Consider the following 15,115-nt stretch of genomic DNA (forward strand, 5'->3'; position numbering starts at 1 on the left):
TTGTATTGTTAAATTTCGCATAGCGCTACTGGTGGACTGTCTATACTAGCCGTCCACAATTTAGAAGTGATAGAGCAGAGGGAAGGCAGCTACTCAACACCACCGCCAGCTCTTGGGTTGCCCTTCATCAATGAAATGTGTAATTGATTTTCAGGTTATAAAGTCCTCATGGCTGGAAGGGTAACTATATTCAATAATGAGATTCGAACCCGGAATAAGTAGGCTGCAAGTTGAGCGCACCTAACCATTACGCCACGCTAGACCAATTATAGATAAATGAACGAATTAAGAAGTCCCTCATGAGGTAGTGACAGATATTTTTGTTTAAAAAAAAAACTACCTAATCTGAGTTTCCATAATTTGGTAAAAATTTTTAGACTTTTTTTTCGGCTAAAAGTGGCATTTCTCACATTCTTTTAACGTTGGGGATGCAAAAAGTGATTAGAAATGGAAAGAAGAGTGAAACCAGCCAGTGATTCACAAGCTTAACAGCCAAACACGAGAAGCATGGAAGTTTCCAAATGCCACACAGAGGTTTTCAGAAACCGTTTAGAACCACCTCAGTAGATATTGTACGGCAAACCGAGTACATTATTATGCCTGTAGCTGATTTCAAAGTCTCCATGTCTACTCATTCTACTGCTGATTATCGTGATGCTTTGACCTTCCGTACCGTATTACAGATGAAATCGTTCGTATCTCAATTTAAAGCTAAACATAAAGAGAGATCACAAACGGCCTTCTTATTTTTTGTGAAATGAGGCTAAAAGATTAATTCATTCCATTTTAAAATTATCTTAATTCTTACAGTGACTTATGTCCATCATTTATACTTTTAACAAAACTTAATGTTAAGTTATTTATATGAAGCTTTCAAAACGTGTATTACGTACTTAAGCCTAACAAGCTTAAACATTGTACTTGTCCGTAAGAAAATTAATTTCGTTGTTTATTAGCCAAATAACATCAATTTTATCAACATATTTTTCTGATTTAAAATAACGAATTTATCGTCCACGTAGTATCTGTAATAAAATTATTTAAAAGTCTCTTGTCAACTCTTCTTCAGTTTATTACGTGATGTCTTTGTGAATCTACTATAGCATTTGTGCATTTTCAGATGCGGTTCTACACAGTTTTGGTTTTCGTATATCCAATAAATAGAATACTTCAATTACGATATATATTTCATATATAGTTGTAAAATTCAAATAGATGAGTTGTAACTTTCTTGTTTAAAGGTTAATTTTCTAATAGTGTGTTGGCCTGGCATGGCCTAGCGCGTTAAGGCGTGCGCTTCGTAATCTGAGGGTCGCGGGTTCGCGCCCGAGTCGCGCCAAACATGCTCGCCCTCCCAGCCGTGGGGCTGTTATAATGTGACGGTCAATCCCACTATTCGTTGGTAAAAGAGTAGCCCAAGAGTTGGCGGTGGGTGGTGATGACTAGCTCCCTTCCCTCTAGTCTTACGCTGCTGAATTAGGGACGGCTAGCACAGATAGCCCTCGAGTAGTTTTGTGCGAAATTCAAAAAACAAACAAACAAACTAATAGTGTGTAATGAGATGTGTAAAGTATTAAATGACACCCATTGAATGATGATAATTTACGTGTTGATATATCTTAATAATTTTAAAACTTGTACAGATCAGTCATTCCTGCGACGTTTTCTGCATTACCGAAATTACAGTATTCATCAAGCTAAGGAAGTTCTAGAGCGGTATCTCAAGGTTCGGACCAACTTTCCTCATTGTTACCAGGGCCTAGATATTGAAGATCCAAGCCTGTTTGACCTCTTGTCTAATGGGTACATAGAAGCTACGTTAATTACTTCTAACACAGTTAGTAAATGGAGCGTATTGATAGAATAAGGTTGGTCGAAGTGTTATACAACACTGACCTCAAATGGTTACCTAGATTAGAAAATTCCTTGGCAAATGGTTTTCTGTTTTAAAATATCAATAATTCTTGTGATGGTGCAGGCGACACGAAATCTTTCAAGTCGTTTCGATAAATCACAAGCCAATTCTTTGCAGTTTTTGTTTGTTTTAATGGACATGGAAGTAAACATAACAAACTATATTTATTGATTTATTTAACGCCGTTTGAATTTGTAAAAAGTTTGAATTTTTGAAAGCTTAAGTATTTCCTTTCGTAGATTATATACACGCTTTTAATTTTGTGCATAGTGTCAGCAACCTTACCCTAATTTTAAAACATATAAGTTTTCTTTTTCTGGACAGGACGTTCTCATACTATTGTCTCATAACACTCATAAAATTAACAGAATTTTAAATAAGCTACTTACGTCCAAAAGGTAATAGGTGTTTTTCACCGCAAGATTTGTTTTTTACTTTTTTTTACTTTTTGTCGTTCCAGTTTCGTATTTCCACTTCCGGAAAAAGACAAAGATGGCAGCACTATAATTTTTAGTATTGCAGGTGAGTTTATTGTTCTTAACTGTTTTGTTAACCAAGAACCTAATTTTGTCTAACTCATTTTAAAAACAAATGCGCTATAAACCGACACCTTCTATTAATACGAACACACTAGTGTTTGTGTATTTATTGTAATTGTAAAGCTATCGTATGGGAAAACCTACACTCATTAAGTTTGTTTGTTTTTTAATTTCGCGCAAAGCTACACGACAGGTATCTGCGCTAACCGTCCCTAATTTAGCAGTGTAAGACTATAGGGAAGACAGCTAGTCATCACCACCCACCGCCAACTCTTGGGCTACTATTTTACCAGTGAATAGTGGGATTAACCGTCATTTATAATGCCCCCACTGCTAAAAGGGCTAGCATGTTTAGTGTGACGGGGATTCGAACCCGCAATCCTTAGATTACGAGTCGAGTACCTTAACCGCCGGCCCCCCAATCATTAAGTATATTAAAAAACAACTTACTATCATTTGTTTTCAAAAAAAAGAAAAAGTCATAAGAACTTCCACTAAAATCTCAAGTAATATTGCATCTTATTTTTAGTATTTACAAAAGAATAATAACTGAACCAGTCGAATGTTTCAACAATTTCAGATTAGCTCTTATGACTGAGGTATTCTCAGGTTGAACGCGAGGCCGAACAGAAAATGTATCACGGACCTAAACTGAATTCTCTTAGTTTAGACTACGTTTATACTTATGAAAAGAGACTAGACACCATGCAAAATAGAGTGAAACAGGATTTAATATAAAACATAATTAAACTATAAGCGTACGCACGAAAGGTAAATTGCTATCTGATTCAGCTCAGCATATTCCACTTTACAGCTATCTTTCACACAACACAAAGTGCCCGTGATACCATGGTGGAATGACTCTGAACAACAGGTAACTAGAACGAAAGGTATATAACAACTTCTTTGACCAAAGTTCTACTTTAAACATATATACACGAAAATCTAGTACACTTGCATATTGCAACCGTACGAATGTTAGTATATATTTCTAATATCACGTATACTTTGAACTACTTTAATTAGCCTTTTCTTTTTAACAGGAAAGCTTGACCCAAAACGTCATTCTCCAAGAGACCTATTCAGGGCATTTACGATAACATTTGAAACACTTCTGGAAGATGAGGAGAATCAAAGAAAAGGGTTTACTTACATATTTGACCAGACTGATTTCTCCTTAGGCCACTTTACATTTGTTGGCTTAAAAGAAACCCAACGACTTCTATCAGCAGGGGAAGTACGTTCAACATTTGCTAGCTCTTGTCAACTTCGGTAAAATGTAGTTTGAATGTGATTTGTAAACGTTCATTATGTTTCACCCATGTGAAAGCTGTGGGTGTCAGTTTTTTAATAAACATTAACTTTAAAACTGTTGTGTTAATCAAGATTAAAACATAGTGATGCTTTTATTTCAGTCATAAAATATCCTATTAAAATATATAAGCAAAATGAACAGATTTGATTTGAGATAATAGAAGAATAATTTCCTCTTACTTTTGTCATGGCCAAGTAGCTAGGGCACTGGACATTCAATATGCAGATGGATGGCGAAATCGAAACAGGGAGATAAATATGCTCATTCTATTGCTCACGGAAGAGTGATAATGTAGTAGTCAATCCCACTAGCCATTGGTAAAGTTTTCCAAGAGTTAGCGATGAGTACTCCCTCTGATCAATAGTTCAAAATTAGGCTCAGTGGCAGATAACCATGGTAGCTTTGTCGTAAACAAAACAAACTATTTCAGGTTCAAACTGCAGTTTTCTCTGTCATTCTGTCTGTCTTGACACATCGAAGGAGGTACCTTAGTTCGAATGCCGCATGAGGGTAGCACAGAAAAACTCTTTGTTCCCACTACTGCAGCCTCACTTTGTCATAGTGAAGGCATTTACTGTATTGCATTAAAGTTGGAGTAGATTATGACTAACCTAATTATTCAAAGTTTTTAAAGCACTGTTTTGTATAGGTTCAATATTTAAAAGAATACTGACTCACATGTTTTAACGACACAACTCTTTACAGGTAAGAAATTGTACTCGAAGAGTTGTAATTTCATACCATGTCTGTTTCAACGAAATATATTTCATGTATTTTCATGAAGTAGATAATCAGAATGGAAGGTTTTTCGCAAGCTATGATATAATTATTGGATTTGTGAAATACAGTACTGTGTAAAAGTGTTAGCACAAGATTAAAAATTAGATTTCAGGCTCCTTTCATAAAGCAATGTAAGATAAATCATAGGTTGAACATAAAAATTTTATTAATCTACATATTTAATACAACAAAAACACAGTGGAAGTGCTTCAGTTCAGTAAACAGTTAGTATTTTGTGTGCCCCTTTTGCTTTAATAACAGCAGACAATCTTTCACACATTGTTGCAACACATGTAATCAAACTGTCCTTTTGGAATTTACTCCAAACGTCTGTAATACACTCCCATTAAATTTATTTTAAAGCAACTTTTGATTTGTTAAGCTTTTGATCTATCAAAATCCCAGGTATGCTCAATTGGATTGAGATCAGGAATCTGTAGGGACTATTGCATTATGTGAACGATTCCAACAGATTCTTTCTTAGTTAAGTAATTTCTTCACAGGTTGGATGAGTGTTTCGGGTCATAATCTTCTTGGTAGTAGAATCTTTTACCAATAATATGCAAAAACTGGGTATACCCTGACAGATCAATATCTGATGGTATTTAAATTGATTTCTTCTGAATTATACCAGTGCCATGTGTTATTGTTTTGCTAGCTTTTTTCTATATAACTAAGATACTGCATTGGTCAATGTGAGAGTTATTTAAAATCCTAAATTGATCAGTATAGTCCGTGATGACGAGAAAACCAACTTGTAGAGAAAAATATATACATAAAAATGGCTGGTATGGGTTGAGAAATATTTTTACGTAGAGGAGCGAACGACGTTTTGACCTTCTTTGGTCATCGTCAGGTTCACAAAGAAAGAAAGAGGTAACTGACCGATAGCTGACCACATATTTGAAGGGGGCTGTGTAATTGAGTGTAGGAATGTAGAGGGCGTGCTTAGATGTTTGATTATATTTATTAATATGGGTATAAATGTATTCCTTTGTATTGGTTTATTTTAGGCTTGAGTTGTTGTATAACCTCCTTCAAACATGTGGTCAGCTATCGGTCACTTACCTCTTTCTTTCTTTGTAAACCTGACGATGACCAAAGAAGGTCAAAACGTTGTTCGCTCCTCTACATAAAAAAAATTCTCAACCCATACCAGCCGTTTTTATGTATATATTGATTAGTATAGTCATTCAAACAGAACCCTTATGGCATGTCCCTGGTACAAATATATGGGAATTCTGAAGAATGAGAAGTATTCTCATCCTGGTTCATTCAGATGTAAACATGGTTCATTGATGAAATTTGCATTCTGTAATGGCATAGAAGAATTAGACCCACAAAATGAAAATAATAACAAAATATTCTCTTGCCCTGATGCTTTGGCAAAGTATTGTATACGTATGAATATTAAAATGTTTTCCAGCCGTAGTTATTCCTCTGTTTTTGTCTGTATATTCCTGATTATATGTTGTTTTTCACTTATGTTTTAAATAAAGTTATTAGTTACTAAGGAGAAGTTGTTAGGATAAACACTATGCTTGGAATAACATATACCTCAAGAGACATTTAAGCCCTACTCGTATAAGCATATCCTGTTTCATAACCATAGAAAAATGGTGAGTATATTGTTGTGCTGCACCCTACAATATGCCAACTACCTTTCAGATATGTATTTATATGCTGATGTATAATAATAGTAATAATGTGACAATTTGTAATATTATTATACGTAAGTTGGCCATTTGCATTGTACATGACGTCATGAATACAGGAAGAAGGTAAGAACAAACGAGGTACGTTATTAGCATATAAACCTTGGAACTCATTCTCCAAATACGGAAAGTGGATAAAATAAGTCATGAGCTTGTATCCCTCTCTTAGACAGTTTTCTCATAGCTTGCCGCATTTTCCTAGAATGTTAAATCTCAGGTTTCAGTTGTTTATAGTACTCATAAAATTCTTAGTAGTAATTATGTGATATAAACAGGTTCAGAAAGAAAGCGTGAAATTTTATCGAAGGTGTGTAGTGTTATAATATAGGAAAATTAAATTTCACTGAATAATTAAAAATTCATTTCAGAATACTAAGTTGAAGTTTAATAAGAATCTACATTGCAAAAACTAGTGGAAACGTTTCTAAAGGCAAACTGGCCCACACTGAAAAATCTTACCAGCTCCATCTAGTTATATAATTCTTCAAGTGAACATGAAACTATCAAGTAAACAATTGTTAATGCCATCTTTGCTACTGTGTATGAAAAGTTTTTAACCATCATTTATTTAAACTATTAAATATTAAAAATAATATTCGTACACCTTCATTTCAGATCAATTTTTGGAAGCATCGAACTCTCAACCATATCATTTGAGATCACTATCTGAATATTATTGAAAGCAAGATGATATCCTTACCTGCAAGTCTATTCTCTCTATACAGATATGAATATTAAACTTACACCATCCATAAAATAAGTTGGTTCTCTGCTATCCACTGAAGCTAAATTATAATAAAAATCAACTTAAGATTAATTTGAGAGAAAAATATTTTTATGATGGATATGTTTTTATTATATTTATGGTTTGGATCTGATGCATACTCCATAAAATTATTAACTAAATATCATTGACCTGTGTTCATGTAGATATACATAGAATTGAAATATGTTATATATGCATTTCAGAAAGCAATGCCAATACATCATAAAAAGATCCACTGGCTTAACATGCCAACATACCTTCTTTTTATTTATGAACTATTCAAGAGTTTACTCAGCAAAAAAATTCAGAAAAGGGTATGTTATTTTTCTTGGCTTTTGTTTCTGATATTTTGTAATGAATAACGAACTAATGAATACTTAATGAATGAGAACTTTTCCAACAATATGGAAAATAGTTTTGAAGCTTGTAATTGTATATTGAATCAAGAGTATCCATTAGGAGGCATTTTTTATTGTTTTTAAACTATAACTTTTCATTTTAAAATAAAACACCAAGGTGAAAAATAACATTGTAATTTTCTTAACCAACTTGCTTTAATTATTATTAATAAAATAACATTTATTACAGGCTTTGTTTGTGTATCTTAATGAAATGAAAATAAATTAATAATCAATTAATATACATAATAAATAAATAATGATTTATATGTTAGATTGATGCCATGTTTACCAACATTCATATTAAGTTAAATACTTTGACTTGAGAGGGCTGTTGTCCTTTATAGTAAAGAGAGATAAACCAACAGCTGGCACCTATATATAAATCTATCTGTAGATAGAGCAACATTCAGTTAAACATTTAATTCGTTTACATACATTATTAAGTATGCCATTAACAACATAGAATAGAAAACTTCACATCATTAGTACTGTTTCTCACCAGGCATTCTTTATTTCTGTAAAATTCAGTTTTTCAAAATTTATGTTTATTATTTACTTACATTTAGTGTGATATATGTTTAAATCTTCAAAAAATAAGAATGCCATATAAATGCTAGATTTTAATATTCTTCCTAATGTCATAGGGATAAATGTAGCATAATTATTCTTAGCAATGATATGTAAATTATTCTTATACTTATAAGAATGACTTGAGAGAAAAGATAAAGGTTTAAAAGAAAATTTTTATTGTGGTAATTTGGTTTTATTCATATTTCTTCAGCTTGAATGTGAACATGAGAACTACCTAATTGCAGGTGAATGTTGTAGGAACTGAGCCAATATGTTAATTGTTAATACTTGCTTTTTATCATTTATTAACAATTTTCATGATTACATTATACCTTTGAATAACTATGGTAATCTAGAAATAACTCAAATGTTTATTAATTTTAGGAAGGTTACTTGTCCTTTAGAGGGATATTCTGTATCCATTATTGAAAATTATAAGTTCTATTCATCAGATAAGTAACTAAAATTTAATATTAATTATGCAACCACGTTTAGTTTAGTGATGAACTAATATCTGTTGTATAAAGACAATTATTCTGTATCTAGATGGTTGTCCACTGGAGTGTAGAATCTCTTCAACTGCACTTCCCTGCTACAATACTTCCAAAAGAATATGGAGGCCAGACCACTGTCCAAGAGCTTGCTGGTAAGATCTAAATATCCACCTTTTTGATAATACTTTGTAACTTTCCTATCTTATTAAATTTAATTAAATACTACAAGCTCCTTCTTTTATTGCTTTGTGTATATAAAATTATCATGATTTTTCATAAATTGACTTTTTTTCTTTTTTGCAAATACATAAGTTTATATGTAACATTTCATTCTATTCAGACACATTGTTATTGAATGTCAATAGTTATTCAAGTGTTTCTCTCACTTGTAAGATCTATTTTTCCTTCAGATACTTCAAAATTAAAAGTGATGCTTTTGTATGTTTGATGTATCTTCCAGAGTACTTATGATTGATATATTCTAACCTATATTGAATACTATGTATTTCTATTTATACCTATCCAACAAGTAATTGGATCCTATTCTTGCAGTATCTTTTCCACTTTAGCATTTATCACTGACAAAGCTACTTACACTTTTTAAAGAAATTTTACAATATGATATTTTCATTGCTTTGAAAGGTACAAGTAACAATTATCCAAGGAAGGTTACCATGTTTAATATTTATTAACATTAATAAAAATATCCCTAAATCTTTAAATCATAGAAATTAAAACATACTTTTCAACCTTACAGGCTGTTGGGTTAAAAAGCTTCGTGAAAGAAGGGAACATCTACTTCTACTCGATCAAATGATTTACGATGAATCCAAGCAATTGAAAAATAAGAGAGAGTCATCTTATCCAATTGTAAACTTCCTGGGAAGACTTACTTGGGCAAACATTTTCTGACGTTAGATGTAAAATAATCTGAATTTCAGATAATGCCTTAAAACTCTCTTATTTTCATTGGGAACTTTTATAGGATGAAATCAATGACACTTTCAATGTTCAGTTCAAAAATCTACAACTTTAAGTATGTATATATCAAAAATTAGTATGATTTAATTATTGTTAAGTACAAAGCCATACAATGAATTATATATGCTCTATCCACCATGGATATCCTACAGACTTTTCCTTTGAGTCACTGGTGCATATCAACAAAACCACTGTTAAACAATATCATCTTTCCAAGAAGAATTTCTGGTTTGCAATACTAGTAGACAGAAGTAGTCCCTGTCAAAGTTTTAGAAATTTACCATAACTTTATAATTAGATTACATTTTTTCAACTTAAAATGTGAAATAACGACAGAAGCATTTAATAAATGACAATTGACTAAATTAATATATGTAAGAAATTGTGATTGTTATTGAAGTGAAACATAACAGAGCCCAAAAAATTGTCACATTAAAAATGTATTTTGAATCCATGGAAAATGTTAAACTAATTTTAAAATTATGCTATATTTTTATACAATTTCCTTGGAACAATAGAATTAATATGAAATCAAATTCGTATTTCTTGAGGTTTGATTTTTACATGAATTCTTCATGTTTAATGTAAATTTTCAAGAAGTAAAAGTATTTATATTCTGAATATTATCTCATTTTTACACACAGCATTTTAAATCATTATTATTCATAATAGACTTGAATAGTTCTCATTGTACTACATAGCTCAGCAGTATTAGTTTTATGTCCAAAGCTATACTTGAATAAGAGTTAAATTATTATTTGTGTAGAACCTTTTTACTCTAATACTGAGTTTTAATGTGAAAACTGGCAACCCACATAATCAGAATAAATCTTATCAGCCATATTGTAGCAAAAATGCAAAAGCACATTTTTTTCTCTTGCTAAATATAAAACATTTGCCACTAACTTTAAAAAATCGTTTTACTCATTAATTTTAAAAAATATGAAATGTGACATCATTTATTATTAGTTCTAATCAGATTGAGAACCAATGACAGTTTCAAAATAAAATGCAAATGAGATTATTTAGTTTCAATTTGTAATAACATTTTCCTACTAAAGGTAGTTCTACGAAAATTGTCTGTTAGTTTAAAGAAATATTGAAATATCTCTATCAATAAATGTTTGTTTCTAATTAAACATATAACTACACAGTTTGCATGGTGAAATGGAATATAATTTATGATTATAATGTTTTTGTATTGTTCAGGCAAATTTAAGTCATGAACCTCTTTTTGGTTCTAGACAACATAAACCAAATTAATCAAAATTTCAACTGACTACTAATATGTATTAACACGAAACTATGAGTTCAGTAAATATTATAAATAATTTTGGCCCGGTGGGTTAAGGCATTTGATTCCTAGTCGCACCAAACATGCTCGCCCTTTCAGTCATGGGGGCATTATAATGTGACAGTCAATTCCACTATTCATAGGTAAACGAGTAGTCCAAGAATTGGTGATGGATGGTGATGACTAGCTGTCTTCCCTCTAATCTTACACTGCTAAGTTAGGGACGGCTAGCGCAGATAGCCCTTGAGTAGCTTTGTGCAAAATTCAAACCAAAAATAAACAATGAATAATTTTTCAGCATTCTAAGAGTATAGTAAAAAAGTCATATATAAATACAAAGATGGAGTAAAATATACAAAAAAGGACACAAAACTAATTAGAATTAGCACAATAAACTCAAAAACTTTAATGTCAGTATTGTTCCTGTGCATTCATTTAAACACGTGTTTACGTTTCTAGGCGTGTTCTTTTTTATTTGACAATTTCTAGGGGATTTAGCTTTATATACATTGACGACTTCTTCTTTGAGTAAGTTTATTTTAGAAGTTTGTCTCTTTTTCTTCCTAATTTCGTAAATGATAATTGCGGGATTTTATATATATAGACGTTTCTTCTAAGCAGTTAACACTTATTTTTCCTGTACTTTATGTTCTGTCTTGTCATTTCATTTACAGTTTTCACCATAAGTATCTTGTGAATGGGCAGGCATTTGTGATTTGTAAGTGTGAATTCCATTTCTTAAGAGTTTCCTGTTATCTAATAATCTTATACAGATGCATGGTTTGAAATTATTGATAAAATAATTTTGGGACCAGCACTGTGCTTCCATGTTCACGAATTATAAGCTGTGCCCTCTTCCATGTAATATGACAAACATATGCAGTATAGCAATATTTTCTCACTCAGTAATAACCTTAAAATGTAACTAGGCTCAAATTTTAACTGAAGGTGTAAAAAGTCAGAACATTAAATACGGTGTTATTGATGTGATAGTTAGCGCCATTGAATGGAGCTCAAAAGCAGAAGATTGGGCCTGATTAAGATGAGTGTAAAAAAGCATCCAAGAACTAACAGTAGCCAGTCTTTCGTGTAATGGTGTAAGCTCAACCCTCGAGATGCATGCATCAAGGAAAAGCTTTGACTATTTGAGAAAAGACACAGTGCCAAAGCAAGCTGAAAAGGGAGAATGGAATTTTATAAACCACTCTGTGATGAAGAAATCAAAGAGAGTGTTTCAACATTAATATGTAGATAAGCATTCTACTTTGGTCATCCATAAGCTTGAATAAAAAGCCCACCTGAGAGTGAGAAACGATTTCATGATAAAGCAAGAAGTGAGTTAGGTGGGACAAGGTGATTACAGGCAGCCAATTTCTGGTTTCTCTTAGGTACAGTTAACAGCTTAAAATAAAACCCTAGACAGGTTTGGTGGCATTCTGAGGAAAAGAATTCCAAACCACCTTATGCAGATGCTATGTGGTAGGATTTTGAGACAACAGAAAAGAAATGGAGATCCAGGATAATAGGAAGGGGCGAGGAAGCTGATGACAAGTTCCTTATACAAAATCTGAAGAACCCAGAGATTCTAGGAAACTCTCTCAACAGGGGAGCAAACTTGGATAAATAATTCCCCATCAGGCCACAACACACAGGGTAATCATCAATAAAACAATATCAGGAAGATTCCCTGGAGTAAGGAATGGGTAAAAGGATGAGAAATGGAAAAGAGTATGATATGACAGAGGCAGAAAGCAAGATAAATGACCAACCAACTAGAAAGTAGTCGATTGTTGTCTCATTGATTCCACTATGAATTCCAAAGTCGCCAAAATGTCTACAAATACCATAATATGAAGCATTAAGTATATAAGTATGTGGCATAACAAATTTGGGACAATACTGCATCTTTCATCAAAAAAAATCCACAAAACGAAAAGGCTAAAATTGTCAAATGTGTTAACCTGGATATACTTAGGGCAGATTTATCCAATGAAAAACACTGAGGATCATGGTGGATCCCTTCAAGAGGCAGAAGATGGTTGACAAGTACCATAGGATAGATGTGAGGATAAGATAAAGGAGAGAAAACTGGGCATAGAATAGTCAGGGTCCAGCTACCAAACAGGTAGAATTGATTCTAGGTACTAAGAATTAAGGAATGGAAAATCATCCTTATTGAAGACAAAAACAAACTGATGGAAAGCTCGCAGAGAGCAAGGCATGCTAGCACCCTTACATAAGTGAGATTCAAAATGCTCAGCATGAATCCCAATACCAAGAGGAGAGGAAACTCAAAATACTGAGAAGAAAGAATATCATGCAACAAATCATGGAGAGAGATAAAACAGAAAATGACTGTGAAATCATATCTAAAAAAGCCACATGAGTCTTAGTTGATCATGCATTATGAATTTAAGAAGACACAGAAGATTTAGGTGGAGGTAGAAAAACTGTCAAATGCTTCCTTGTCAAAATCCCCCACCTGAAACCTGTGTAAATGTGTTGGTAGAAGATTTCACCTTCAATTCAGAGTGAATAACTAAACACAACCGTGTTGATAAAACTAAGTAAAAATTGTAAACAAGTTTTTATGGGTTTGGTTTGTTTTAAATTTCATGCAAAGCTGTTTGAGGGCTATCTGCAATAGCCATTCTTAATTTAGCAGTGTAAGACTAGTGGGAAGGCAGCTAGTCATTACCACTCATCGCCAACTTTTGGGCTACTCTTTTACCAATGAACAGTGGGATTGACCGTAATATTACAATGCCCCCCACAGCTGAAAGGCAAGCACGTTTGGTGTGATGATAAACTTCTGTAACTCAGTAGAAATATAAATAGTAAATTCCATGAGAGTAAATCAATACAAAACTACTTGAAGAGAACATAAACTTAATGTTCAAACACGAGTACTGCAAAAGGAGTAATGATAGTTAAGCAGAATAATACAAAGTCATGTGGCACTTCTACTAGTGGAGACTTGTCACACGATAGTTTGCATGTGAGAATGATTTAAACCATTTGTGGGAACAAAACGCCTCTGGAATGCGAAAAACGTTTTGCAAATAGAGGGCAGCACTAAACAACAATTGTGTATGTGAGTGGAAGTAATGTGCCTTGTCCAAAGTATCTTTTTTTCTACCACTTCCAGTATTTCATAGTTGTGTAATAACTTCATCTTGATGTGATGTGTCAACGGGGGAAATATATTTTTGTTTAGAAAATTCCCCAACTCTTATATATCCTTATGCCACACAATTACTGTTTTATTAAGGAAATAAAAATTATTAATAAAATGGGTAAAGTAGTACAAGTTTCATACTTTTTCAAATAATACGTTTTCAAATTCAATTTCACAATATGATTGTAGTATACTTATAACCACAAAAAATAGTTGACTTCAGTTGAGCTCTTTTATGATGGCTCATTCTGCAGTTTCCACTGCAGTTTTATCTTTTAGCATTCCTCTGATAATCACAAATGTTAAAAAAAAACCTTGAGCAATAACAAAATATTTCTAGAGCTTTCATTTCAGGTTTCCCTTTTCTATGTAATTGTTTTTTTTACAGCAAAACTGCACAACGATTTAGCTGCACTTCACCCAACATAGAGAATCAAATTTCCTCATTTTGTCATTGTAAGTCTGCAAACCTACTGTTTACTTTCCAACAGACCTTATAGTTAATGAGTCACCACTATAGACTTGAATAATGTGGCAAAGCAATCTAAATACAGAAGAATTTATTGAAATATATAAAGTCTAAAATTACATAGACCACGTGGTATTTAACGTACAATTCAATTTTTTTAATGCTGTATTTTTCAACTCTACTTAGCTAAGTCTTTTAAGTCCAAATTGAGCAACACAAAGCACTCAATTACTGAAAGAGTGGGAAACACCTATTTCAACACAAATTACTTTTCAGCAGTCTATACAGAAGAGGTACTACATTTTTTATTATTTATTGTCCAAAGACTTGATATCCACTATGACCTTTACAGCTTTTTCCTGTTTCATATCAGTTGCCATTTGAAGTGCTTAATTTTTAGTCAATTTAATGGTACTTTCTGTTGTATTTTCTACTGTACACTTTATGTTCAGTCTTGTAACAGCTTTTTTTCAGTATCTCAAGGGGTGAATTTAGCTTTATGTGACTGGACCCATATTTCCTCTTTCTTTTCTTTTTTTTTTCTCTTAAATCTGCCCCTAAATGCCTTATATATCGAAATTTTATTAAATTAAATAATTGTTTGTTTACTACTCAATTGTGGAGCATTTCATTTGAATTTTGAATTATAAAACTGTATTATAATTTATTATTATAATTAAAGTAATTATTTAAATAGA

The 15,115-nt window shown here is 32.4% G+C and overlaps 1 protein-coding gene across 8 annotated transcripts in view; it reads left to right on the top strand.

Annotated features, from left to right (window-relative positions):
• LOC143245917 (alpha-tocopherol transfer protein-like) overlaps window positions 1–15,115 on the top strand; it is a 39,742-nt gene that overhangs the window by 17,959 nt on the left and 6,668 nt on the right. For 6 of the 8 annotated variants that reach the window (XM_076492197.1, XM_076492192.1, XM_076492187.1 and 3 more), the window contains 6 exons: window positions 1,644–1,803; window positions 2,376–2,437; window positions 3,498–3,691; window positions 7,234–7,344; window positions 8,548–8,647; window positions 9,253–10,097. In XM_076492197.1, coding sequence (XP_076348312.1) covers window positions 1,644–1,803; window positions 2,376–2,437; window positions 3,498–3,691; window positions 7,234–7,344; window positions 8,548–8,647; window positions 9,253–9,407 — 782 coding nt within the window. In that variant the 3' untranslated portion in view covers window positions 9,408–10,097. Of the gene's footprint in view, window positions 1–1,643; window positions 1,804–2,375; window positions 2,438–3,497; window positions 3,692–7,233; window positions 7,345–8,547; window positions 8,648–9,252; window positions 10,631–15,115 lie in introns of those variants that run through there. The other 2 variants (XM_076492205.1, XM_076492219.1) reach the window with 2 other exon arrangements.

The sequence above is a fragment of the Tachypleus tridentatus genome, chromosome 1 (assembly GCF_004210375.1).
Source record: "Tachypleus tridentatus isolate NWPU-2018 chromosome 1, ASM421037v1, whole genome shotgun sequence".
Taxonomy (NCBI): Eukaryota; Metazoa; Arthropoda; class Merostomata; order Xiphosura; family Limulidae; genus Tachypleus; species Tachypleus tridentatus.